The sequence below is a fragment of the Nymphaea colorata genome, chromosome 6 (assembly GCF_008831285.2).
Source record: "Nymphaea colorata isolate Beijing-Zhang1983 chromosome 6, ASM883128v2, whole genome shotgun sequence".
Taxonomy (NCBI): Eukaryota; Viridiplantae; Streptophyta; class Magnoliopsida; order Nymphaeales; family Nymphaeaceae; genus Nymphaea; species Nymphaea colorata.
In genome coordinates this window covers 17,136,776-17,163,671 of record NC_045143.1, presented here as the reverse complement: position 1 = coordinate 17,163,671, position 26,896 = coordinate 17,136,776, and the positions used below count along the sequence as shown (strand labels likewise).

At 41.4% G+C, this 26,896-nt stretch overlaps 3 protein-coding genes across 6 annotated transcripts; 2 read left to right on the top strand and 1 right to left on the bottom strand.

Moving 5' to 3' along the window:
* Positions 1-5,577: 5,577 nt before the first annotated feature.
* Positions 5,578-9,863, bottom strand: LOC116255536 (uridine 5'-monophosphate synthase-like). Of its 2 annotated transcripts, none has more exons than XM_031631393.2 (6): positions 8,820-9,863; positions 8,667-8,750; positions 6,761-6,843; positions 6,588-6,675; positions 6,251-6,505; positions 5,578-5,992 (listed from the first exon to the last, which is right to left on the bottom strand). In XM_031631393.2, exons 1-6 carry the CDS (start codon positions 9,618-9,620, stop codon positions 5,864-5,866), a joined length of 1,440 nt encoding a protein of 479 aa, XP_031487253.1. In that variant the 5' UTR covers positions 9,621-9,863; the 3' UTR covers positions 5,578-5,863. The 2 variants fall into 2 exon arrangements, with proteins under 2 accessions (XP_031487253.1, XP_049934119.1); XM_050078162.1 differs by having other exon boundaries at positions 5,775-5,992; positions 6,204-6,505.
* Positions 9,864-11,176: 1,313 nt separating this feature from the next.
* On the top strand, positions 11,177-13,238 carry LOC116255850 (U-box domain-containing protein 39-like). The gene has a single exon (XM_031631926.2). It carries the CDS (start codon positions 11,439-11,441, stop codon positions 13,020-13,022), a length of 1,584 nt encoding a protein of 527 aa, XP_031487786.1. The 5' UTR covers positions 11,177-11,438; the 3' UTR covers positions 13,023-13,238.
* Positions 13,239-14,320: 1,082 nt separating this feature from the next.
* LOC116255849 (DNA mismatch repair protein PMS1) lies at positions 14,321-26,622 on the top strand. 3 transcript variants are annotated; one of them, XM_031631924.1, is made up of 11 exons: positions 14,321-14,689; positions 15,801-16,124; positions 17,025-18,218; positions 19,482-19,768; positions 19,853-19,982; positions 20,899-20,967; positions 21,062-21,135; positions 21,836-21,901; positions 25,541-25,644; positions 25,842-26,023; positions 26,247-26,622. In XM_031631924.1, the coding sequence occupies exons 1-11, from the start codon at positions 14,408-14,410 to the stop codon at positions 26,346-26,348; spliced, it is 2,814 nt and encodes a 937-aa protein (XP_031487784.1). In that variant the 5' UTR covers positions 14,321-14,407; the 3' UTR covers positions 26,349-26,622. The 3 variants fall into 3 exon arrangements, with proteins under 3 accessions (XP_031487784.1, XP_031487783.1, XP_049934160.1); XM_031631923.2 differs by lacking the exon at positions 26,247-26,622 and adding an exon at positions 26,098-26,237; XM_050078203.1 differs by lacking the exons at positions 14,321-14,689; positions 26,247-26,622 and adding exons at positions 14,802-14,901; positions 26,098-26,237.
* Positions 26,623-26,896: the final 274 nt, after the last annotated feature.

The following is a 26,896-nucleotide window of genomic DNA, read 5'->3' as shown; positions in this document are numbered from 1 at the left end:
GTGGGAAAACAGGAAAGTGTCTGGTAATGCATATATACCTTTGTAGTTTGCACTCTTCATTTTGTCGCACCCTGGAGGCGGCAGCATCTTCGGAAAGCTTGCCAATTCTAAAAGGGAAATGGTGGTGCGTGTCATGAAACGCTCTTCACCGCGTTTAAATGCGAAGCGAGACAGAAGGGCAGCTTCATGCCGCTTCATCGAACACTCGACCCCGCCCTTGAGGATGTTGTTATTGCTGCTCAACCTGCTATTGACATTTTAAACTCACACACTCTTTAGATGTTGGAAGATTGGAGCCCCTCTGAATATGCAATTCGAGCTAGCTGTTTGGTGCCCCTGATTTCCAGGCATCTGTTTCGGCCGTGCTTCACTGAATAAAGCATCTCTCCCCACTTGGGTTACAGATCATCTTTCAGAGGTAGAGTAGGTGATGAGGATGATGATAATGTGGCTGTGGCGGATGTTCGAAGCTGGATTAGCCTCGCCTTATGAGGGGACCAACCTGTTTTATTACACTGGGCAGTGCAATGGACCTTGACATTAAGGACTAATCTGATCTGTCCACCAGGGTCCAGGAGGGCCAAGCCTATTAAACTCAACTGTGATGGAGCACGAAAAAGTGGAGCATCAAGAGATAAAAGAGTCGTATCCTCTGTCTTCACCCGAGGCAGCTGTTCTTGGTTTTACAATTGTTGCTTCACTTTCCTGTGACTGCATGGCTCTGTTTTTTTTAACCACTTCATTGAGGGAAAGCGCCATTAACTGGATGTGGGGATACCCATGTGACACGGCTAGCAGCTGTCCCTTTCAGTTACCTGTAATTGGGTGGGCCTTTAAACTAAATCCCAGAGCTGTATATGTGTGTGTGTGTGAGAGAGAGAGAAAAGAGAGAGAGATGTGTGTGTGTGTGAGAGAGAGAGAAAAGAGAGAGAGAGAGAATAATAAATATCATAAATGTATGCACCATGAATCTTTATTGGTGACGAGAAGACCTCGCACATGCTCCCCACTGCTTCCCCCGCTTGCTGGAAACGATAATCTGACTTTCCTTTGACAAAAGAAAGACCATTTTGGAACGCCCTGTCAAGGAAAATGAATAGGGTTGAAGTGGGAAATTATTGTTATGCACATGCCAATATCTATAGTACTACAATGATTTGAACCGTTCATACTAAGAAAAGGAAAACTCAAACACGTATTTTCTGTGGGCCGACGCTCTCCCTCCTTCCTTCCTTCGTCTTCCGGACTGATGCGCACAAGAACTATACCAGCTACCAATGGCTGTCTTTATTTTATGAAAAATGGGCACCTTTTTGTATGCCAACATGCACTCTCTTTTGTTAGGCCACTCAAAAAAGATGTTCATTTTCCTTTGTTTTTTCTGTTTGTGGGAAATGGATACTTGGGGATCCATTTCTAGTTTCTCTTGGACTTGCGGAAAAACAAATCATGCTGAGTGTGTTATTCGTATTTGTGAATTGTGGGTGTTCTTATGATTTCATTACGATACTTGCTAAGCATGATTTTCGTTGTCAAACATTTGTCTTTTAATCATCAAGAGATTGATCGGTTTTTCAGGGAAAAAAAAAGGACAAAAACAAAAAAGCGAAAGAAATTATGCAACTAGGTGGATACATTTTAGACTCATTTTTAAGTGTTAGGTTGCTGTATGGACCATTATACATCTTGTGGAAGATTTTCAAAGATTTGGACTGACGATGACGTGACGAAGCCTCGAAAGATTGTCACGCTGGAAGGCTTGTGACTGCAAGCGATTTTGAAATACGATGACAGCGTCCAATTGGTGGTCCTGATTTTGATCAGCAAAAGCAGAGATATTGATGCAAAATATGGATCAGAAATGATGTTTTCATAATTGAACCTATTCAGTTAATTTATGTGCAAAGGAACCTGACTGATTAAATCTGTTGTTTAAATTGGTTCGATGTTCAACGGTATTAGTTATCAATCTGAATACTAATCTGGCCCACATGGACACAAGATCTGGTTGTAGCTGATCACTTGGTCTTCAGCTAATTGGCACAGTTCACATGGGTTCATAAATAGTAATGAATATACGATGGAGCGGATGACAAGCAAGATGTGGAGGCTAATTCACAGAGGAGCATGTGAACCAACTATAGGTGAGGTCTTCTGTAGAAGTTAGAGGTCTTACTGACCTCTTCCTGAACACAAGATTTTGGGGGAACATAAGATTAAGTCCTCTAGCCCTTCCAAAATCAAATTTCATCTGCCCATGGACACCTATGATATTGAACTAATAATGGGAGAGATTTGCCTTCCATTATGCATCGATTACCTTCATTTACGCACCCAAATCTTTCCCCGTTTTCCGTTTCTGTTGTGAGACAACCAAGAGTTAACACTTTCATGGTCTTGCACCCGACATTAATCCACTCCTCGCCATACCGTGATATGTAGAGAAAGAAAGTTTAAACGAGCCCCACAGAATGCTAAACTGGAGGCGACCTCGAAGAGGCGAAATCTCCTTCCTCTTTCCACGCTCATAAACTGGAGTTCAGTGCATTTAGCATTTGCAGTTCATAAAAATAATATCCCCACACATCCAACTGACAACCAGACTTTTATCTATGTTCCTAGTAACTGAAAATTGTAATCTCTTAATCGATCAGAATGTCACTCAACAACCGGTTGATGTTCAATAAAAGTCGATGGAACATCCCTTGGAATGGCACCGTCTATGCTGGATTTTATCAAACCAATTTCCAAATCACAGTCCTTCCCAGTTAAAAACAGTGCCCACCGACAAACATGGCTGCCTGAGAATTCAGAAACTTCCTTTTATGGAAATAAGAAAGCGGCTCCGATCGTAGCTGCACGTTGATCAGAGCATATTAAATGATTCAATCTTAACATAGGAAACGTGTTTCACATGATCTATTAAACATAAAAACTATGGATGTGGAGACCTTTCATTAGATTTTGGAAGCGCTTCAAAAACTTACGTTGAAGAATTATCAGGCCCCTGTCAGAGGTTTCTTTTTTTTTTTTTGGCGGCTCTATTAAAGGATGTCCTTCGCGTTGAATCTGTTTAACGGAAAAAAATAATGAACGCATGTTGTTTCCGGTGGAAATGGTGGGCAGCTAGGACGGTCAGGAAAGAACGCCCCTCTTCATGAAACGGGGCTTTTTTTCGGTATGAAAAGCTGCATGGTGTTTCTAGCGTGAAAGTCTCCAAATAAAAAAGCTTGCGGTTTTAAAAAAGTATTTAAAAAGGAGGACATCATTTAATGCCCGGAAACTGAAAGAACACTGGGGAAAAGGCAACACGTCCACTGTAGAATAATTCCGCAACCGTTCCATTTATGACATAGTTTTGTATTATTTTTTTTTAAAGTTCTACGTTTTTCCGTTTTGGATAAATGTATGGTTTTGAATCAAAAGACTTTAAAGAGAAGAACGCTAAACCGAACTATCTAATATGCATATGAAAAAAAAAGTAATGGTGAATCCTATGGTGACTTTGAAGAAGGACGTCTCCTTGGTGGGAGATTCGGTGTGCTACTACTAATCGTATCGTGAAAGGTTCTATGTGACGTTGCTTTCTATCCTAAATTGGTTTAAGCCGGATGGAGGCAGAAACTTTGGATACGTAAAAGTCTATTATATGAGATATCGGTTATGTGCTGTTACGTGGTTTTTTCCCTTTTTTGAACAAAAATTCGCGCATTCCTGGGAAATGGATGCCTTATGTTCGTGGAATGGTTCTGCGATCTGCAATTGCATGGCGGCGTGTCACTGTTCCCTTCCAACTGTAGGTTGTTTGTTCGTGGTGTTTTTGTTGATTGTAGGGCTGGGGCTTGGGCAGAACGTTTCCACAGGCCGGGCCTGGACCTACTGCCCACAACGCGGGCCCGATTAGAATAAAAAAACTCCTGAGACCCCTAGTTGATTGCCCTAGGTATGTTTATGAAATTGTTTATGTAGTTCGGTTGCAGTAGGCTGTGCTCTCCATGGTTGCCCATTGGTACCTGTTGAGCTTCTTACTCTTGGCATGGAGGATTGGCCTAGCGATGCTCATGCTCAGTTTGAATGGGATTGGGCAGGGGCGGAAGGCCCACCCCAACTAATTGAAAAAAAAAAAATACATTGAAAAAATTACAAGCAATGTATTTTTTATATTTGAATTCAGTTTAGCCCTATCCGGATCTGAAGTTGGACTGTTTGGCCTGCCCCTGAAAAGAATCCTGGCTCCCCCCCTTGGGTTGGGGGTGAAATTGTTTTTGGTGTTAAGATAACGTCTCACAGCATTCTAACCCATGACCATCTGGAAACTCATTCCCAGTAAATGGCTATCCTAGGAATTGGAATTATTGGTGGAACTCAAGTCTCCTTGCACCTCCATTGATATCTGAACAGAGTGACTGTGAATATAAAGAACCACTTGTGATCATGGACTTCACTTTACCAACTGTGCACACCTTGAGCTGAAGATACAGGTGATTCCTTAAACAAAGAAAATGAACATGTGCAAGGAAATTTCCCTCAGTGATCATATTCAAGTTCAGATTGCAACAGCCCATAATAGTTTGGGTTTGGTAAAGCGCATGTTTGGTACGGCTGACGATCTGCTACAAATGATCCTTATCGTGCTATGGGTGCGAGCTCAAATATGCTGTACGCAAAATAGTGTTATTCTGCGCTCAGTTGTCTTGCTCACAGAGCAGTACCGAATCTGGATGCATAATTGGCAATTACTATGGTCCAAAGGGATTAATTTTTTATTGTGCATACATTTTTTGTAGAACTGAACATTGGCTATGTAAATTTTTGTTTAATGGATATATATTAGAGAACACTTTCACTTTCTTTTATACACAGCAAAAGGCGACATATTTGCCAATAAGCATGTTTTTTTTTGGCTAAGTATTACATGTAATAACTGATATTAGTTTTTACATATGCCACTAAAAACTCTTTTTTGTCATCGAAACAAAACCCAATTTCAAAAAAAAAAAATGAAAACCGGATTTTTGTCTTATCACTCGAACACAAAACCAGGTTTCAGAAACCGCTTATAAAACTGGTTCAACAAAATGCTGTTGTCACAAAACGAAGTTTTTGGAGGATGCCATCCAAATGCTACATTGATCTTTATTCTTTGTTAACTTGCCCGTGGCCCGTGGGCAGCCGAAGAAAAGAAGCCTAACTATTTATCACTATTCACTATGCCTTCAAGTAATAAGAACCTTGATTTTTCACCTATTCAGAAAGCAGATATTGGCATTAGAAATGCTCAGTGTGATAGTTTCTACAAACAAAATACAAAAAAGTATAATTTTTCTCAGAAACCAAAAAAAAAAAAGCTAGTGTATAAACCATTTATTCTAAGCAAAAACATCCGTAGATATGCCTGTTGCAGGGTTTTTTTTTCTTTTTTGGTGGGGGAGGAGCGTCAAGAGAGATTAATAGAAATGATCCTACAAACATGAACGAAATTGGATCGAACATCCACATATTGAGAAAATGTTGAAAAAAAAAAATTGTAACGTGCACTAAAATGCTCTCATATGTTAACGTATTGAATAGAAAGTCTTAAGCAGCTGCGAGCACTTTGGAGTTCCTCATAACTCAATTATTAATTTTTATTACCTTTCTCCCGGCACTTAATAAGCAACTAAAACCTACACCCGGAAGGATCATTCTGCCCTTTGTACACCCCACTCCTGAGCAGCCACCATTAGGTTGAAGCAAGAAAAAGGATGCAACAACAATTTGCTGCGAATCTAATATAGCAAAGAAGCATAATGACACAGTGGAAAAAAATCCACATTATGCACTAAGAGCGTCAAGAAAAGAAGCGTAAGAGTTGACAAAAAAATTATCTACAGCTTGACTTATATGCTTCCCAACCTTCGAATCGATATTTTCTGGCAGCTTCAACAGGATCCTCTGCTTTGATGATTCCACGACCAACAATGATTATATCATTTCCTCGATCGTGAATTGCCTGTACCACATACATGTCAAAAGTAACTAAACTGTTTCTCCTACAAATATGATATTTTAACTAGGTGCGCCGTGAACCATAAAAAGTAGCTCCAGAGAACATATTGCATCATAAACGCAAGGTGGCCATGATACTAATTCACCAATCAATTTAATAATCGAATAGAGCTGCAATAAATTCTGAGGCGCATATCTCGACCATGATACTGAACTTATAAGTTAAACAGGACCACAGCTGATGCTAGATCGATGCGGTTACCGAATAAGGTGTGTTGTATCGCTGTCCTAGATCATCACCTCCACTGACCATTTGAACACCAGGAGTCGCATAAATTTGTCCAGGATCCAATGGCCTATCTTTCCATGCTGCTGGATTGACCGATATGAACCCCATAACAAAGTCTTGATGCTCTGCAGAAATTTTGACAGCAGAAGAAGTGTAATCCCCTTTGGCGAGGTTACCAGAAGAACTCATTTCCGCAAGTAATAACAACCCTTTTCCACGAGGCACGCCCTGAGAGTCATGAGGTTGCACATAATTTAACTAACGACTTTCATTTTGGTACTAGAATGAATGTAAATTTTCATCTTATTACCTTCAATTTTAAACCATCAACAATACCAGGACCAGAGACTATGTGTGCGTTAACAATATCTGCCCAATCCAATATGTGGTAAATGCCTCTGCAAGGTTCACACTAAACTAAACTTAGTTAAAAGAGTTACAAAACTACCTAAAAGAATTCACAAGAACAAAAAATAATCTCACCCTTCATATTGCATGGTAACTGTATTTCCTATGTCAGCAAACTTGCGATCTTCAAATACAAGAAAATTATGCTTCTCTGCAATCTTGACACAGATTACTACGTCAACTCCTCATTAAGAAGAAAATCAATAAGGCACACAATAGGAGATCACAAACAGAAACTAAGTTACAGAAGTTTCTGCAAGTCTTAACAAGATATCTGTTGTTCGAAAGATACAAGATTGAGTAGCTAGGTAAGCAAGACAGTGGTTAACTCTTAAATTCTTAATCCCTTGGAACAAATGAAAATTTTTTTGCACGTTTTGCAATATTACTACAAACTGTGATAACATTCATATTCTCCTCAGATCTTCAAACTGAGCTCATTTTATTTCTTGCAACAATATTGAAATGCTTTAGCCCATGTTACTGCAGATTTAACATGTAAATTCTGGTTGGATGTGACCAGCCTCTGGGAAAACAAAAAACAAAAAAAAAAGACATTTTCCAGCCTTGATATTAATATGATACCAAAGGAGCAAAGACTCTTTATATAGAGGTCCCAAGACAATACTCCTAGACATATGAAAAGCTATGCTTGAAAGCCAGGGGTCAGACATTATGGGGTCTCCAATCCACCTAGAGGCACCCATGTTGGATTCCGTGCACGAATTCCAACAAGCATCATTTTAGGTGCTAGCCACAATGTTACATTGTGAAGGGTGAAAATCCTATCGAGTGCAGCACTTTGACAAAATCACCAGGTAGGCATGGTATTCCCAAGAGTCCAACCTGAAGCCTGGCTCTCAATACAGCATAAACAGCAGCCCTGCAAGTTCATCCAACTCCAACCATATCAACAAACTCATGGTGCTAATTTTTCAAAACTCATACTTTGTACCGAAACAATTAAACTAAAAAACCTAGTCATTTTATTTCAAGTGAGTTGTGCAATATGAGGTATCGATTTTTCTCATTATTCAAAAAGCATATCTAGGAATGAGAAGTATCGAAACCAATACATGCTATCAGTTCAGTAAATCATAGAAGTCGCATACACATTTTCTTTATAAACAAAAGCACGTGGAGTTGTGCTGCTCAAGTGTGCCTAGGACAATTTGCAGGTGGGAATCAGATTCGAGAAGCAGTTAATCCAAATTCGAAAATGAGCAAGAGTTGTTCAGGGAACAGAACAACACGTGAAATTGTATGAACAACCCATAAATCGATAAGTAAAAGCTTTTAAGAAGAAGAAAAAAAAAACTCAATTAAGAAGTGACATTCAAAGCCAACGTAGACTCTCATGAGCATGAGATTCCAATGACTAAGAGGAATCAGATTATAATAAGTGAGAGCCTTTAATCCCACGTCTTCCCACCTAACAATTGAGATCCACAATTAGTTTACGGACCTCCACTAACCACGCCTAAATCAATAATGCCAGTTATATTTGTCTACATAACATAAAAGTTAAAACAGCTCCAAAATGATGAGGATCCGGCCTAATATAATTACACAAAAAATTGTGCTACTACATTTTAAGATGCAAATTTTGAAGTTTATTTGAAAACTCTGATGGATGGATGCAATCCCTGCAATTTTGAATTTATAACGTCACTATTGGATCAGTTCATATTGATCAGTAAAAAACAATTTATATTCCAAAAATTCGAAATAATCAAATTTTCAACTACTATAAAATCCCAATGTTACATCCAATTAAACCCACGCAACAATGGATTTTTGAGTTTTAGACTATGAAGCAGACGCAACTGCAGCTAGATTTTGAAAAATAATAATAATAAAATTTTAACTTATGCAAGCGTAGCTGACTTATGCATAACAATAATTACAATAGAAAAATAAATGAAATGGAATTTCATCTGGGGAAGCCCCCTAGGTCGAACAGCAGGAACAGAAGCCATACCGCTCGCAGCTGCAATCCGAATTCCGGAGTGAAGTCGGACAAGGTATCCACATGCGTCTTCAGCAAGCAAATCTCTGGCCCAATCTGACCAAACAAGAAAGGATTGACTTAATCAATTATTCGAATAAACGCACGAGAGATGACATCAACCACCTTATCGGCGAGGCTGAGCAACCCAGCGGCGGTGGGAACATCGGCCGCGAGGCACAGATTGGTCTGCTTCAGCTCCATCAACTCCAGTAGTTTTTTCCCCATGGGATTCTTCGCCAATGCCGCCCTCTCTCCGTATGGAGTCCTGGCCTTAGCCGTGGAAGGCACCGGCAGCGAAGCCCGTGCAGGCACTGCCACCGTCCGGTTCTCTTCGAGGAAGGCTCTGACGGACGCAGCAATATCGTTGGTCACCTTTCCATGCCGGAGAAGCGTGTCAAGGATCATGGTGAGGGTGAGGACCGAATGGAGACGAATGCCCGCCGCGGCAAGGTTCTCCCGCCCTCCCTGTTGGCGGTCAATGAGAACGACGGCGTCGGAGACCAGGAGTCCGGCAGAGCGCAGCGGGGCAGCGGTTTCGAGAACAGAGGAGCCGCTGGTGACGAGGTCCTCGACGACGAGGCAGGAGAGGCCTGGGGAGAAGGCGCCTTCGATGGACTTGCTGGTGCCGTGCTCCTTCACCTCCTTCCGGCGCATGACCATAGGGATGGAGCGTGAGAGGGAGATGCAGGTGGCAATGGGGAGGGCAGTGTACGGAACGCCGCAGACGAGGTCGAAGGAGGAGGAGGCTGGCGGGAGGGAGTCCCAGAGAAAGGAGGCGGTGCGGGAGAGTAGACGAGGGAAGGAGACCATAAGACGGAGGTCGATGTAGACAGGGGAAGTGATGTTGCTCTTCAGCTTGAAACTGCCAAATCTCACAGCCTCGATCTCGTGGAGCTCCAGGATCAGGGACTCCATGGCGCTCATCGTAGAACCCGACGGATTCCGACCTCCGATTCCGCTCGCACCGTGTGTGCGTTTGAGAGGGAGTGAGAGAGCGGGGATCAGAAACCAACTATTGGATCTATAGCGTTAAGAGTACCGGTGCGTTCGTGATCCAAGGAGGGCAGCCTGTTGAATCGAATCAGCCTGTTTACGAGGAGAGCAGCCTCCTCCACTCCAATGTTGAACAAGTTAATCGAGCTTGAAATTCAGCGAACCAAGTAGCGCCAATTGACAAAAGAAGAAGATAGATTTGCTTTTTAACATCATACGATATGAGCCACATTGTGATACACGCACCTAACGTATTAATCATTGTTTCGCATAGATTCTGGTTGATATTATTTTATTTAAATCAAAACATTATTGAAAACAACAGCTACGATAAAAATAAATAACTTGGGAGCTATTCGATAACCAGAAAACCATGTGATGCACAATTTTTTAATCTAAGAAGCCGATGGAGATGGTTCCCGCCTTCGTACCAACAAATGGTTACAAAAAAAAAAAAAATGGAAAAAATGTCATGTTGAAGACAGTTTTGTTATACCTTACGAGACGCAAATCTGATCGAAGCCAACGCCCCGGAGGGAGGACTGTTAGGGTTGCTCGACCTTTAGATAAACGAGCCTACGGCTCGGTTCAGTTTCGTGTAAATCAGCGAGCTCAAGCCGAGACTTGTCAGTTTCATGTAATGTAACCCAAGCAACTTGGATTCTTTCAACAATGAAAGAGAGGGATGTCAACCTCACGGCCTTTTCATTGGACCCAGTCGTTCAGCGTTTTTGTGCTTTTCTTTTTTCCACGAGAGGCTCCAAAGCAGCGAGACTCGGACTCAAGTAGTCGAGGACTTTTCTGCTCCGGAGGAGCCACCCATGGGTGGGTCCCACTAAGGGTTGATCGTGGACCTAGTTAGTGGCCCACTCGAGTCGAATATAAGTCTCTTCGTTAATGCTGTAGGTTAGGGTTTGTGAACAAGCAGTTGCTATGAGACATAAGACAAAAATATGCTATGAGACATTTTTTCACCTTCATCCATACACTCCACTCACTGTAGAGTATGAATGGAGCTTTGGATAAGTAAATATGTGCGCATTGTGTTGTATGGCTTGAAGTGGTTCTTGGTAGATCTACCACACAATCTATGATGCGTTAAATTTCTTCGGTCCCTTGGCGACTCCATATTAACTACAATTTAAGACCAACCAGCTTCTACTCATTGACATAAAAGATGGAACGCCTACCCAACTTAGTTGTTAGAAGAAGGTACAAATTAAGAAAGTAAGGGGCATTTTTGGCATTTGATTGCCATGACTAAATTCTTTACCTTGCCTTTCACGGTGACGGAATGTGCAAGGCTGGCTGGTGAAGCCGAGCTGGCGTGATGAGAACATTCATCGTGTGTCAAATGCCCCCCCTTAAAAACATAGTTATAGCAAAAAAGGTGTGATGGGAACGTTCAATAACAAGAAGAATATGAAGAAACATTGACATAAATACTATGTGCAAATGCAAAATACAAGTTACATACTCAAAATAAATAGGGGGGGTCGCATATAATAATCTAATGCATTACTACCTGTGGTTCTAAAAAATAACTAAGCAAGTTAAACTTTCGTAAACGCTTCGAGCCGAGCCGAATAGCTAGACCGACTGCGAGGAAGAAAGGTCAACGTTTGACGGGTTCACGACCGTGCGTTGGAAGGAGTATGGTCCCTCCACTCGTTGTCCGACGACCAGAGCAGAGCAGAGAGCGATAAAAAACCTCCATCTCTCCCTCCCCCGCCCTGCGACCTAGGCACGATGAGCTCAGACGCCCATCACCACCAGTCGGCATCGTCGCCGGCACCACCAGACGACGTCTTGTGGCCGCCGGAGTTCCTCTGCCCCATATCCGCCCGACCCATGTCCGACCCCGTCATCGTCCCCTCGGGCCAAACCTACGAGCGGAATTGCGTCTCCGCCTGGCTCGAGTCCGGCCAGACACACTGCTACATCAACGGCGAGTCCCTCCTGGGTGACGGCCACTCGGCCTCCCTCATCTCCAACCGCTCCCTCCACTCCGCTATCCGACGGTTCTGCCAGTCCTACGACCTCCCCCTCCCTTCCCCGCCGTCGATCGAGGAAGCCCGCCTCTGCGTCGCCAACCTCCTCCGCCCCACCGCCCAGCCTGATCCCAACGTCTGGACCTTAGCTCCGGGTTCATTCAGCCCTCTCGACCCCCGACCTTCTGCTCCCCCACTCGAACCCCGCGTCATACACTCCGCCACCAACTTGAAACCCGATCAGGTCTCCGCCTTCTCCTTTCCAGTCTCCCCGAGAATCCCCTCAGGCTTCCATTCTGATTACGCCAACGATGACCAAGGCGGTGACATCCCGTCCCGGTTCACGCAGCGACTCCTGAGGCACGACGTGGCAGAGAAGGAGGCGGCGGTTCACGATCTCCGGCAACTCACCCGAACGGACCTCTCCTGCCGGTCGACGCTCGCATCGGACAAAGGCCTCCTCAATGCCCTGTTCGAGCTCTCCACGTCGCGTAGCCTGCAGGCGCAGAGCGACTCCGTCGCCACGATCGTGAACCTGTCACTGGAGAAGGAGAACAAGGTGCAGCTGGTCCGCGCGGGCGCTCTCCAATTCCTGCTCGACGTCCTCCGGAACGGGTGCAGTGAGTCGAGGGGCCACGCCGCAGCCGCAATCTTCAGCCTCGCCGTGGAGGAGGAGAACCGATCTGTGATCGCAGCGATCGGCGGGATCCCGCTCCTGCTCGAACTCCTCGGCACGGGCGGGGGCCGCGACATCGCCGCCGCCGCCGAGGACGCGGCTTTGGCCCTCTACTACCTCTCTCTCCACGCGGCAAACAGGATCAAGATGATTCACGCAGGCGCTGTCCCGATACTGGCGAGACGCGCCAGGAGAACGGCGGGGGTTATCGGAGGCGGTTCCGCCTCGGCCGACGACGGCGTTGTCCGAGCGCGGTGCTTCATGATCCTGTACAACCTCGCGACACTGGATGAAGGACGGAGGGCACTGCTGGGCTCCGACGTGCTCGACAGCGCGACTGAGGCGATAGTGGGAGCTAAAGGCGCCGGACCAGTGGTGGAGCAAGCAGTGGCGCTCATGCTTCTAATGGTAGGGAAGGGGAAAGCGCGGCTGGTGGACACCGGGCCGGACTGCAGCCTCCTCTATGAGTTGAGGAGGCTTGCCTCGCAGGGGAGCGGGCGGACCAAGGAGAAGGCAGACGCGCTGCTCCAGGTGCTCAGGGAGGCCCATGCCGCGGAATTCGAGGACTACGGTGGTGGTGGCGGGGGACGGGAGGGCACGACACCACCGGTGGCGGGCTCCTCCGGCTGGACCAGCTACCACGAGGCTAATACGGCTCGCTTTTGACCAATGTAAGCGGCCCCACCTTAAGCTCTGTCAATGTGTAAGCAGAGCGTTTACTTGGTGATTTATCTCTTCTCTCTCTTACGTTATTTCCGTGCGTTCCATTGAATTGTATCGATAATTCCATCGCTTACTCTTTGTTTTTCTTCATGATGTTCGATTGATTGTAAAAATGAGATGTTAAGTTGTTGAAATGGTCTTCTCTCTTCTTCGTGAGTTCATGTGAAATCATCGCGCAATTGTTCGCATCGAGCCTTCTTCCGTGGCATCGGAAATGGAAGATGAAGGAGGGAGGACATTCAATTAAGTGAAAGTCGTATATCAACTACCATTCTTGTCTCTCTGCATGTCTTGAACTTTTCCATGGCATTGGAAGCCATTGGAGATTTAGCTTCGGAAGGGCATGCCTCTTTTAATTAATGCACATGGAACAGCAAGTCTAGCAGAGTAGTTGTGATCAATTTAATTTACATAAATGTAATCAGGATTGACTGATTCAAAATGAACAAGTGGCAATAAACCCAATTCAAGAGAAAGCTATGAGTCGCTTTTAAACAATTTAAAGCATATTGTATTTTAATCTTTTCAGAAATTCCAATTGTTGAGAAAGAAACACACAACTAGTTCCGCTGAATCGCATGATCGGTCAATTCTTATAAAAAGCAGCTTAGCCGACTTGATTTCAAAACCATTTCTTAAAAAACTTCGTTTACATCACAATAACTCAATTGTGAGCCAATGCTGGCGGCCTCAAATATCGGATCAAAGGCTGATCTTAAATCTGCGGTTGGTGAAATTTACCGTCGAATCGAACTCTATATTTCTTTCTTGATTTGAAACATGCATTACTTTACAAAAAACATGGATGGACTTTAAGGAGAACAATATAGCTGGTTGGGTTAGAGGTTTTTAAGCTTTATATATCACTACTACCATCGGCGACGCTAACGAAATGGAGGGAATGTAAACGGTATTAAGATTCATAACGGGAAAAGTCCCACTAGTATCGGCGACTATTGCCCTGATCAGCCGATACGCGTGCTACGGCTAGCTAATTAACGCAAGTAAAAGCCGAAAAAGAGCCATATCCCCAGATTTCGGCTAATATAAAAGTTGTTTGGACCAAACCAAATCGCTTTATATTTAAGGTTTTATAGAACCTAATACATGAATGTAAATTTCGGCCGACACGACTCGATATACAAGACGAGATCCGATACTGATAATATTGCAATTTCCACCACCGTCTAGATATAAAACGGAAGAAAAGGTCGGATCCGTTTCTGGCAAAGGTATAACCCTTGGCGCGGGAAGTGCTGGCGGGTAAATTTCCCGCGGGAGTCTCGCGTTTGTGGGGGCTTGGCGGGAGGATTTCCGTCGGCGTAACGATGGAAGCGGGTGGCGGTGGCGCCCGCGCGGGTGGCGGTGGCGCCCGCGCGGGCGGCTCGTCGTCGCCTGCGGCCGGAGTTATACGGCCAATCAACAAGGGGGACGTGCACAGGATATGCTCAGGGCAGGTGATATTGGACCTGCCCTCCGCCGTTAAGGAACTCGTCGAGAACAGCCTCGATGCCGGCTCTACCTCCATCGACATCGCCCTCAATGAGTACGGCCGGGAGTCCTTCAAGGTCGCCGACAATGGCTGCGGCATCCCACCCCACAACTTCCAGGTACACACATACATACTTTCTCTTCCTATACGTGTCGCTCTTGTTTATTGAGGAAACCCATTGCAAGTGGTGCGGTTTTAGGATCCTTTTCCGGACTCTCTTTATCAGGACTCGATCGGATACCTTTGCCAAGGAGTAGGATAGTCTTCTCTGTGATTACATTGGAGAGGGTTGGGATGCACCAGCTTGAAGCAGTTCGCCCTTCCCATCTGGTATGAGTTTGTCATATTACGTTCCTTGAAAAAAGGATAAATCAATGGGTGGGTTCAGTTTTCAAACGCGTTAGGTGTTCTCTTATTACCCCGCAATGCAGGTTCGTGCGTCGTTTTGCTTGTTTATCAAGAAAGATGATTCCAGTCGAATGATTTCGCAAACCTTAGGTTTTTGTTGAAAGATATGCACCTAAAAATATCAACTTTCCGGTGATTAAAAGATGGGAATATTGAGAACCATGGCGACTGGAATTTTATATTTTCTGTCACCTGCACTGCAATAGGTTTCGATCGGAAGTTGGTTTTTGCGTGTGACTTTGAGGTAGGGAACGTCATTTTTTTGTGAAATGATCAGGTTTGGCGATTTGATGGTTTGTCAGAGACAAACTTCTGAAAGGAATGCGTACAATTTTGGATTTTAAAACAGTGAAATTGGTGGACCTGGAAGTCTAGTGCCCAGTAGTTCTCTGGACGGAATGTGTAGAATTTTGGATTTAAACAGTGAATTTGGTTGAACTGGAAGTCTACCGCCCCAGTGGTTCAATTAGGACCGGTTATGGCTTCAAGATGCACTGACTAATAGAAATAAGTCTATTGATTTTCAATGTCGAAAATCTATCCATGACATGGACCATATTTGTTATTTGCATATGTAGGAGTTAAGAGTATCTGATCCAGGGATGGCGGGGTGTTGCTTTTTGTTTGTGCCAGATTTTTAGGGATTTCGACTTTTTAACAGATCTAGCAATTGCATTCTTTTGTGTATCCATGTTCGATGAGAATGAAACTGCGGTTTTTGTCTTTACATGCTATGTTCTTTTGTTTTTTCCCAACATTACTATTCTGTTGCTTAGTGAGTGGAAAAATTTCTGTAATAATTTAGGTGTCTCTTCTTGCAGGGGCTTGCTCTCAAACATCATACTACCAAAATAGCGGATTTTTCTGATCTTCAATCCTTGAGTTCTTTTGGATTTAGAGGAGAGGCATTGAGTTCTTTATGTGCATTAGGGAACTTATCTGTGGAAACAAGGACAAGAAATGAAGAAGTTGGTACTCATTTGATATTTGATCATTCTGGCCTAATAACTTCAGAAACGAAAATGGCACGCCAAGTTGGCACCACAGTAACTGTTGAAAAGTTGTTCTCTCCTCTGCCTGTGAGGTGTAAGGAATTCAGTCGCAATGTCCGACGGGAGTTTGCAAAGCTTATTTCCTTACTGCATGTGTAGTGCTTCTTTCTCATCCTGCTGTTTTTTTCCTTCCATGCATATGTTTCATGCAGTTGAATCTTCCCATTTGGATGCTGCCACATGCAATAATGAAGCTATTTTCACCAGCTGTTGCTTGAAAGCATTTCTTGTCCTGGAGGAGAAAAAAAAATACAATAACTGGTTAAGGACCCTATATTTATGCAAATTCCGAAGATGAAACTAAATATGCTGGCTTTTCATGTCTTATAAAGAATCTAAGATAACTAGTTAAGTTTCACCTAAGGTATGGTATACCTACAAACATATGAAGAATGAATGCCCTGTTAAGATATGTAAAAGGGTAGGAAATGTAGATCTAACACTGCAACACATCTATGTAAATTGATAGTCTCCGCACATTGTGAATATGCAGTCATCTGTTTGTTGAATAATTTCTTTACTGGTGCTACATATTGATATGATTACTCTCTCTAGTGCTTGTTTGTTCCAATAATTTGCTTCACACTGTTTTCCTATTATTTTGATGTGCAAAGAGTACTTCAATGCTGTCAAAATGCTTGTGTAGTGAAGCTCCTGAGATCAAACTGTTGATAATTAAGTAATTTTCATTTTCCATATGATACCTTTCTTCTACAAAGTTGCATGTCTTCTTATTCTGGGAATTAAACTGCAGTAGGTAAAAGTACATATCTTCCGTTAGGTTCTTTTCTCCTCTTTATTTCGTTTTTATGTCTGCATATTCAAAGAAAAGGTTGTGATTACATTTCATTTGTTTCTGGGACATCCCTACACATTGTTATTTTCTGTTGATTTTTGTCTTTCTTTTGGTTCTTCTTTTATGTCATTCCTAAATGATAATTGATTGATCTGGCTACTGTCACGAAGTTTCTCATTTTTATTTTTCTTATTCAGGCATATGCTCTTATTGCAAAGGGGGTTCGGCTGGTTTGCACTAATAAAGTAGGGAAAAATCCCAAGTATGTCGCTCTCAAGACCCAGGGAAGCACCTCCTTGAGGGATAACATAATAATGGTATTTGGCATGAAAATGTTTGCATGCCTTGAACCTTTGGACTTGCACCTATCAGACAATATCCATATTGAAGGTTTTCTTTCAAAGCCTGGTTCTGGTAGGGGTCGTACATTGGGTGATAGGCAATTCTTTTATGTAAATGGCCGGCCAGTGGATCTGCCAAAAGCTAGCAAGCTTATCAATGAATTCTATAAAAGTTTAAATTCCAAGCAATATCCTATTGCCATCATGAATTTCATTTTGCCAACTAAGGAATACGATATCAACGTGACTCCTGATAAAAGAAAGATTTTCTTTTCTGATGAAGGTTCAGTGATGTTGGCTTTGAGAGAAGCAGTGGAGAGGATTTATTCCCCAAGCAACTGTAGTTATTCCATAAATACATTTCAATTAACTGACGTTCCTGAGACTCAAGGCGCTGATGAAGATTCTCTTTCTTTGTCTTATCCAGTGCGTCGTGAAGAATCTGAAAACCAAGATGATACATCTCTTCTTGCTAACCAGATTCTTGTGGAGACTTTAGATGATATATTGGATCAAAAGCATGTTAAGTCTCAGGATGAGGAGGAAAGAGCTGTAGATCTAAGTGAAAAAAATGTTAATCTGGCCAACTCTTCTCCTGTTTTATGGAGTCCTAATCAGGCAGGAGATGTGGAGGACAAGACAATGAAGGTTAAAGATACTCCCTGTCTAAGTACCAATCTTAATGATTATAAGATACCTTCTCGTAAGCTGTTGCCTCATTCAGTAAATAACAGAAATTCATTGCCTGGGCAGAAAATAAGCCAATCTAAGCTTACGAAGTTTGTAACAGTTAACAGAAATGATCGAGAGGAAAGCTGTACATTACTCTCTGAAGAACCAATTTTAAGGAACAGTCTAATGGCCTGTAACATGAAGAAGTGTGGTTCCTATGTGAAACCATATGAAACTTTAGCTAGATCTAGTTTAGTGCGTGCTTCTGCTAGCCATAGTGATGAGCTGAAAGAGGAGGAGGATATATGTCATGGAGCACATAAATCGGAGGCCCCAGAGATCATTAGATGTATGGTTCTTGATAAAGAATCCCAACAGGTACTGTACATGAGCAAGCACCAATGTGTTTAACTCTTGAAAAAATTAAATATGCTGGTTCATTTAAATCTCTTTAAACTGTAAAATCTAAATGTGCTGATTGGCTTATCCATGGCACGCATTTTTAATTTGATATGTTTCCATATACAGTCTTCAGTGTACAATTGATGCTGGCATCTCTGGTTCGGATATCTTTGTTTGAGAATTTTTCTTTTATTTGGATGATTTGATAAGCCTATGGAAATTTTAGTGCAGAAGTTGATTGCTGCTGAAAGGAAGATCTTTTGTTTTCTCTTCAAAGCCAAAAATAAAGAAAGACTTGAGTTTTCGATGTATGCTTTTAAGTTGCTGAACAAGATTACGTGTGTGTGTGTGTATTATATATATGTGGTTGGATGTTAACTTTTACAGTCTTCAGTCTCTTGACGACCCTAATTACTAAGTCTATATGCTTTCTTATAGAATATTTATTGTTGAAGTTTCATTAAGGAGAAAGGTAGATATATTATTCAGAGTGTCGTGCTCATAGAGATGCAAACGTTATTTAGGGTGTCGTGTTGATATATGTATATGTGTGTGTGTGTGTGTGTGTGTGCATGCGCATGCATGTGTATCATATCGATGGCTAGATCCCCTGAATGAATTGGTACTTGCAGATAACATTAATATATTTTAGTTTTTCCTTCAAGTCATATAAAAAACTTGGCTGTGAAAGTACTGTTAGATGATTTTATAGTCTTATTTAATTATTTTTTCCCTTTAGTCGTCCTTTTTTTCTGGTTCTCCAACATTTGTTCCAAAGGTCCTATAGAAAAGTAAAGGAGGTGAATTTTTTTTTCAGGTTTGTCTCACCCAGAATTTTAGGGAAAGGCTTTAGGTTATATGATTGCAGTAGTGCCACATGACCTAGTGTGCATTTTCTCAACTGCCTTAGATTAACTGTGCGTGCATGTATCTGTACTCTGTAAATATTGAGTACAGAGTCCTCTAAAGACTAGGTTGCTTTGGTCCCCTAAGACTTAGCCTGCTTGGTGTTGGTTTTGCCCGCTGCTCAATTTACGTGAGTTGTTGGTTGATTTCTTCATGTTTTAGTTTCTCTTCTTTGTATATGTGCTTGTGCATGGGGAAAGGAGAGGTAGCATATTTGGTTCAAATTTATATTGTGGACTGTCTATGCTTGATTTTGCATGAATATGCCTCTAAAATGGTACCTTATATATTTGTTCCTGATTCCTTTGAAAATGAAAATTTGATGTTATCCAGGAGCATCTGACAAGTGAACAATTCATGGGTAGTGATATAGGGCTACAAGATTTTCCTAATAGCTGTGATGAGAATATGGTTGAGAGCACTGCTCAAGCAGCTCAGTTGTTACGATCATCTAGTGGTGTAGTTGTGCAAAGTCCAAAAAGGATTAAGTTGTCTAATGAGATGCCAGATAGGTATCCAACTTTGCATTTTGATTTCAACGAACTTAGAAGCAGAAGGGAGCAGCGATTGTCAATATTATGTCCCAGTAATTATGTAAACAGGAATGGGACCCTAGGCAGGTCAGTGGACATTTGTGTTCTCTTAGACTATGTCAGACTGGACTTGTAGTCAATAGGTATTTTCTTTGTTTGCTTGTGGCGCAGGTGCTATTCTGCTGCAACAATTGAGTCAAGTTGCTTGCATGAAGATGAAGAAGCTAAAGCAAGGGCTCTGTGGGCGGCAACTAGAGAGTTAGAGAGGTCCTTCAGAAAAGAGAGTTTTGCTAAAATGAAGGTCATTAAGTTTCTTTTCTAGTGTGTTCTTGTCAACCTTTTGCTTCATGATCAAATTCAGATGAGGTTTCATAATTGCGTTCACTTCCCTGTTCGGGATCTTCTCTAGCTCCCTTGGTGCATGACAAGCTTTTATTTTTATTTTCTAGGTTTGATGCCATCTTTATTGAAGAATATCTCATTATATCATATTTTTCTACCTGCTGTGTTGAAGTCACTTTGCATTGAAATGACACTTTTACATCATCTGCTTTCTTGATTATAGTAAAATGCTGGATACTCATGAATTTACTATGTTAATGAGGTAAGATCAAACTGAAGGTTTATCAAGCAAACTTACTTTTCTAGGTTCATGGCTTCAAACATACATGAAGTGTTCATCTCTGTCTTGACTAAATTTGGTTCCCTGTTGGGAAAACCCTCCTTTTTATCACTTATAGTAGGGCCTTTCCCATCCCTATCTTCATTTTTGTAGGGGTAACTTAGTCTACATCTCTCCCTCTATCTTAATTCCAAACAGACAGATTGGATTATGTGTTTACGTTTTTTGCTTTTTCTCTCAATGAGAAAGTTATGTTTATCTTTTTGCTCACTGATATGTTGCTGAAAAAATTGTGTGTTTAACTTACAGCTACTTTTTATTGCTCAAGTTGCTATTGTGTTGCGAACTGAAATTTTCTCTATCATTTTGGATAGAAATAACTGAGAATGAACCTACAGGTGATCCAACAGTTGAATCTTGGTTTTTATGTTCATTACTTAATTAATTTTTTCGACTGACCAAGATTTTCCCGAAGAAAACTCATTTTTAACTTAGAATTTAGAAACTGCTTTTAGTTGCTAAGTTGCTTTACCTTTGCCTGTGAACTGACATTTGCTATATCCATTTGGGTTTACATGATTGAAAATGAATTTAGGTGATTGGACAGTTTAATCTTGGTTTTATTATTGGGAGGCTTGATCAAGACTTATTTATCATCGATCAGGTATGAGTACTTTGTGTAGAAGATTGTATATGTTCCTAGTTTCTGTTTTCATGTTCACTTTGCTCATGTAGCTCCTTTTCCTTGAATGGTGCAGCATGCAGCTGATGAGAAATATAATTTTGAGCGGCTCTCAAAGACAACCATCATGAATCAGCAACCTTTACTTCAGTAAGTGAAAAATGATATTGAAAGGACTGTGGTCTTCCGCTTCTCTATTCAGTCTTTTGTTGTACAGCATAAGAAGATTATGTACAAGCTATAATATATTTTTTATCCTGGTTTATGGAAAACAACTATCAAATACATTAGATTTTTACATTATTGGCGAGAAAAGGGATCTTTACCTACAAGCTACTTTGATTAAATATTTCAGAGCGAAACAAAGGTTTCAAAAGATTGTTATCCACATACTTGTTTGCCTTTCCAGTGACCTTTAATTCTTACTGTATTGATTAAAGAACCAATATTAGTTTGTGATCTACTACACGCGGTTATTGAATTCAAGATTTTGCTTGGTACTGAAGTGATTTGCTTGGAGTAACTAAACTGGGTCTTCATAGTGAACCACTCCAAGATCCCTGTTCTACACAAGGGAGCTCAAATAATCTGATTCACTTAGCTAGCGAATTGCTTGAAGTTCATTTTATTTGGTCTTTCTTATGGTTTACAAAATATACTTAATCTCATTGTTTTGGCTCTGTTATATTTGCTATTCATCTCCACCTTTTGCATTTCTTATTTTCTTTCACATGGTTATAGAATATATTTATTTGATTGTGATGTCTTTAGTTAGGCAAACTGACCTTTATTACTTGAATACCTAGTTGCTATAATTTGTGATTGATTTTGTTTCTATGAATTGCTTTAGGCCATTGAAGCTGGAATTGTCACCTGAAGAAGAAGTTGTAGTGTCACTAAACATGGAGATATTCCGGTTAGCACCTCTCTATCTGGCATCTGTGTTACAAAGAAAACTATTTTTGCCTATCTTGAATATGTTTTCTTTCTACTGTTGTTATAGAATGATATGATAATATAACAGGATTTTTCATTTTAATTAGCATATTAGACGGTGATACTTTTCTTGTGGTACTGGGTACTGCAGTTGATTATTGGTACAATGGATTGAGATGTTCATCTTGATGCATGTGTTCACCGAAAGTACTGATATATTCTGCAAATAGAGTACATTTGGGGGCATGAGAGAGGCTGAATTAATTTACTTCAAAAGACTGCAGGACATGCAACATTAGTGCGTTCATGCTGCTATAAGAATTGCAATTCCATCACAGTTTTTTGGTTGTTTTAGCCATCACACATCTAGACATTGGGAAAGGCATGAAAATGGAGGAGAAAAGTCGGCAAATAAAAGGGATACACCTTGGGGCCCTTTTCTTTGTAGAGGATAAATGCCCGAGTCCTGATATGTAGAGCTGACTGATGTGGGGATGATGAACTTGTCCTCAGAATCTGTAATAGTTCAGTTCTTTTTTTTCTCCAGAAGTTTGCATCTTATCTGATGCAAACCAATTTGCATATGACAACTAACAACTAACTGGAAGATGAAGGATGAACGAGAACTACGAAAGAAACTTCAAAACTAAAGCACTTACGCTAGAAAACAACAAAGAAGACAGCATGAAACAAAAGTTAACTTTTTCTTCATTTGATATCAACTGTGTACAAAATAGCCTTGTCGTCCCTTTTATACGGACGTGAAAAGCAACGGGTCGGGTCCTGAACAAGTGCCCGAATCCAAACAGACCCACTTAGATACAAAATGAATATACTAACAAAATGTATAACAAAATAACATATGTAAACCAAATTTACAGTTCAACCCTTGGTCCGCCTTGAGTATCTACGCAAAGGAACCTCCTCTCGCGTAAGCTCTGGCTCCACAAGGGATCCCACGGCTGAAGGCTCAAGGACTATCCTGATGCCCGAAGGTGGAACCTGAGGCGAGGAACTGGACCTAGGAAAGTGACGGGTCTGGTCCTGCCCTGCATCATTCTCCCCTGGGTGGAGAGAAGTCGTCTCCAACGAATTATTGTCACCAGAGTAGGGAAACAGATCAGAAACATTGAAGATCGGCGAAATTTGCCAATCCTCAGGAAGTTCAAGCAGATATGCATTTTTTTCTAGACGTCGACTGATACGGAAAGGGTCATATTTCCTAGGACTTAACTTACTATAGGTGCCAAGAGGACATCGCTCAGGTCGCAGCTAGACTCAAACTTGTTGACCCACTTCAAAATTGACATCTCGACGACCCCGATCAACACGGGACTTGTAGGTTTCATAGCTCTCTTGGAGCTTCTGCTTCACCTGACTATGGACATCACGCATATATTCAACAGCATCTAGTGCCGTCGGAGCATGCTCTCCAACACCTGGTACTGGGGATAAGTCGACAACATGGTTGGGGGACTGACCATACACTACTTGAAAAGGAGTCTTTCCAGTGGAACGGTTGACTGAGTTATTATATGCAAACTCAGCTTGTGGTAATACTAAGTCTCAGGTTTTGGTATTTTCTCCTACCAGACACCTAAGCAAGTTTCCTAAAATCCTATTGACTACCTCGGTTTGGCCATCGGTCTGGGGGTGATAAGCACTACTGAATTGAAGTTTCGTATTAAGCAGAGACCATAGGGAACGCCAAAAATGACTCAGGAATCTCGTATCTCGATCTGATGTGATTGAACGAGGAAGTCCATGAAACCGTGCCACATCTTTGAAAAAGTAAGAGGCAACCAATGACGCATCTGTCGTCCTTTTGCATGGAATGAAAACGGCCATCTTCGAAAATCTGTCTACCACAACCATGATTGAATCCACTCTACGGATCGTCTTCGGAAGCCCGACAATGAAATCCATAGAAACATGCTCCCAGGACCTGTCTCGAATAGGTAGGGGAGTATACAAACCACTGTTTTGAGTATGCCCCTTTGCGATTTGGCAAATACGACAACATTGAACAAACTTGGTGACATCCTTCCTCATCTTGGGCCAATAGTAACGTTCATCCATCAAAGAATGTCTTGTCTTGCCCAAAATGCCCCGACATTCCATTACCATGGAGTTCTGCAATAAGTTGTAATCATAATGAATATTGAGGGATACACAACTTATTTCCATGGAAAAGGTAGCCATTGTGAATGGAAAATTTAGAGTCCAGAGGTTGAGACGCACTAGAGCACTCATACCAAATGTTGCTGAAGTCTGGGTCAGCATGATACATGTCCTTGCAACTTTCAAATCCGACTACCTCCACAGACATGGACATCAGTAGGTTGTTCTTTCTACTAAGGGCGTCTGCAACTCTATTGAGCTTTCCTGACTGATGGCGAATGGAGAAGGTGTACTCTTGCATGAAATTAACCCACTTGACGTGACGAGCACTCAACTTCTTTTGGCTATGGAGATACTTAAGTGCTTCATGATCTGTAAACAGAACAAACTCTTTGTAGATTAAATAGTGTCTCCAATATCAAAGGGCTCGTACAACAGCGTAGAACTCCAAGTCATAAGTAGAGTACTGACACTTTGCTCCAGCCTCTTGTTTTGGCTAAGCACATTATCTGAAGTCAAATTTGCATTTTTAAGATTTTCTTAAGTGGAGCTGTTTGCGTCAATGCATATCTTAGTAACAATTTTGAAGTTGAAATTGAAATCTTGGAGGAAGTTGTCTCCTCTCAATCAGGGGAATCAATTGTGATGAATGGCCAGACAATTTACTCTTCTAAGTATACTCTCTTTCACTGTGCTATACAACATTTTGGCATTCCATAAATCTATTAATTGCCTGAAAGTCAGGTTTCAGTTAACCTAATGTTCACGTGACTATGACACCACAAGCTTGAATGTATGCAAGACACTGATTGTTTTTAATTTTAGTTTGAATAACTAATAAAAACAATTTATGTAATTAAATTGATTTAGAAGCTTTCTTAAACCATTCACATTTGTGTATATTGGAGCTTATTTCAAGTAATTGGATGGACAGTGTTGACGTGGGCAATTTGTACTAGATTTGTTTGGTGCATTTTTTAATTCAGTTTGCTTGGGTACTTTGCTCATGCATATGCTCGCGGAGGCTAATTTATTTTCTTATTTTCATATACAAAATAAAACAAGCAAGTGTTATGTTTCTCAAGTTGTGATTGGATGGATGTTTAGACTTGTTAGCTTATTATACTTTGTTTTTCTTCTTGCTCCACGCTGTGGCTGCTTATTTTACTTTGTTTTTCTTGTTGCTCCACGCTGTGGCTAAGCCTTTTTTTTTTCTCTTCCTTTTCTTCATGGACACAACATGCTCATGTTATGTTTCTCTAATTGTTACATGGCTTCATGGACACAACATGCCCATATGCTTCCCTTTTCATTTGAGTGTGTTGTTTATTTAGTTTAATTTTTTCTTAAAGTCAAGTTGAAAAGGTGCTTTGTTATTCCTGTGATATTAGTCAATGGTATTGAGACATCTTGATGTCCTAGTCAGTTTTTACTGTTATTTCCATCTATTTACCTTATGCCTCATTACTTTTGTTGAATTTTAATTTGAAATTTACAGGAAAAATGGATTTATCCTGAAAGAGGATGAGAATGCTCCTCCAGGATGCCATTTTCTGTTGACGGCAGTTCCCTTTAGCAAAAACATAACGTTTGGTGCTGCAGGTGATTATTCTGGTTTGGCTTACCATACATGAATTTGTGTTGTCATATTTACCGAACTTGTCTCTACCCACCATTTTCAAATTCAAGTGCTATCATTTTAGTTTCAACAAATTTTAAAAAACCTATTGCAGTGAACTTGTGTTTAGTCACATGCTATGTATTCACTCCAGTTGCTATTGCTTTGACTTTTTTTACAGATGTTAAGGAACTTGTTTCTGCGCTGGCTGATACCCAGGGGGACTGCTCTATTTTGAGTACCTACAAAATGGATACTCTGGATTCTATTTGTCCCTCGAGGGTTCGAAGTATGTTTGCATCACGTGCTTGCCGGTCTTCCGTTATGATTGGTGACCCACTGAGGAAAAATGAGATGCAAAAGGTAAGAATGAACATCCTCCTTTTGTTTGTAGCTTTCGTACTCACTCCTTTTGCTTTTCCGATGCCATGTCGAAGCTTAAATTGGTTGTGCATGCTGAGATGAAAATGCATGCAAAAAGAAAGCCACCAGTTGGAAAAATGTTGCATTTTTTGGAGGAAGCTAATGTTACAGAGAATCAGTAACTATGCCTGGTAACGACTCACTCATGGCTGATCTTTGACAGATTGTCCTCCACTTAGCAGAACTAAGGTCTCCATGGAATTGTCCACATGGGAGGCCAACCATGCGACACTTGGTGGATTTAACCAAGATACCCAACAGGTAGGTCCTGGTTGTGATACGACCATTAACTCCACCATGTAAATGTGCGTGTCTATTATTATGCATGTAAATGCTACACAAATAGAGGTGCTGTTTACCTTTTTCCGTCAGATAAAAAAGAAAAAGAAAGTCTAGATGTCCGCTGCGATTACATTTTTGGCAAGCTTCTTTTGGGAGCTCTTTTCATAATGCTCTTTCTTGAAAATGATCTCAAGAAAAATCTTATAGTTTCAATAAACTGGAAAAATATGAAGGATAATATAAACTCTATTCAATGATAGGTCTTTGTAGTATTTTATCTTACGGAAATAAGGTAACCACAACAATTTTTGTTGTTGCAAAAGAAATAAAAAAAACGTACACTTCAAATATGTTGTTTCTGCATGAGTCTGCAAAATTACCATTGCAATGTGCGATTATAAAAATCCAGATGTACAGTTGTTGGTGATAATTAATAATAATTATACCTAGGACAAGTTGTCAACCCTTTGGTGAGATTAATCCTATGGAATCTCCATTCGTTCATTTCATGTGAACTTTTGTCTCCGTTGG

Coding starts and splice junctions, on each gene's coding strand:
- LOC116255849 (XM_031631923.2), top strand. CDS start 14,408: ATGGAAGCGGGTGGCGGTGGCGCCCGCGCGGGTGGCGGTGGCGCCCGC. Junction 14,690..15,800: donor TCCCACCCCACAACTTCCAG/GTACACACATAC, acceptor CTCTTCTTGCAG/GGGCTTGCTCTCAAACATCA. Junction 21,902..25,540: donor CTAAACATGGAGATATTCCG/GTTAGCACCTCT, acceptor TGAAATTTACAG/GAAAAATGGATTTATCCTGA.
- LOC116255850 (XM_031631926.2), top strand. CDS start 11,439: ATGAGCTCAGACGCCCATCACCACCAGTCGGCATCGTCGCCGGCACCA.
- LOC116255536 (XM_031631393.2), bottom strand. CDS start 9,620: ATGAGCGCCATGGAGTCCCTGATCCTGGAGCTCCACGAGATCGAGGCT. Junction 8,751..8,819: donor TGCTCAGCCTCGCCGATAAG/GTGGTTGATGTC, acceptor TTGTTTGGTCAG/ATTGGGCCAGAGATTTGCTT. Junction 5,993..6,250: donor GATACAACACACCTTATTCG/GTAACCGCATCG, acceptor TATGTGGTACAG/GCAATTCACGATCGAGGAAA.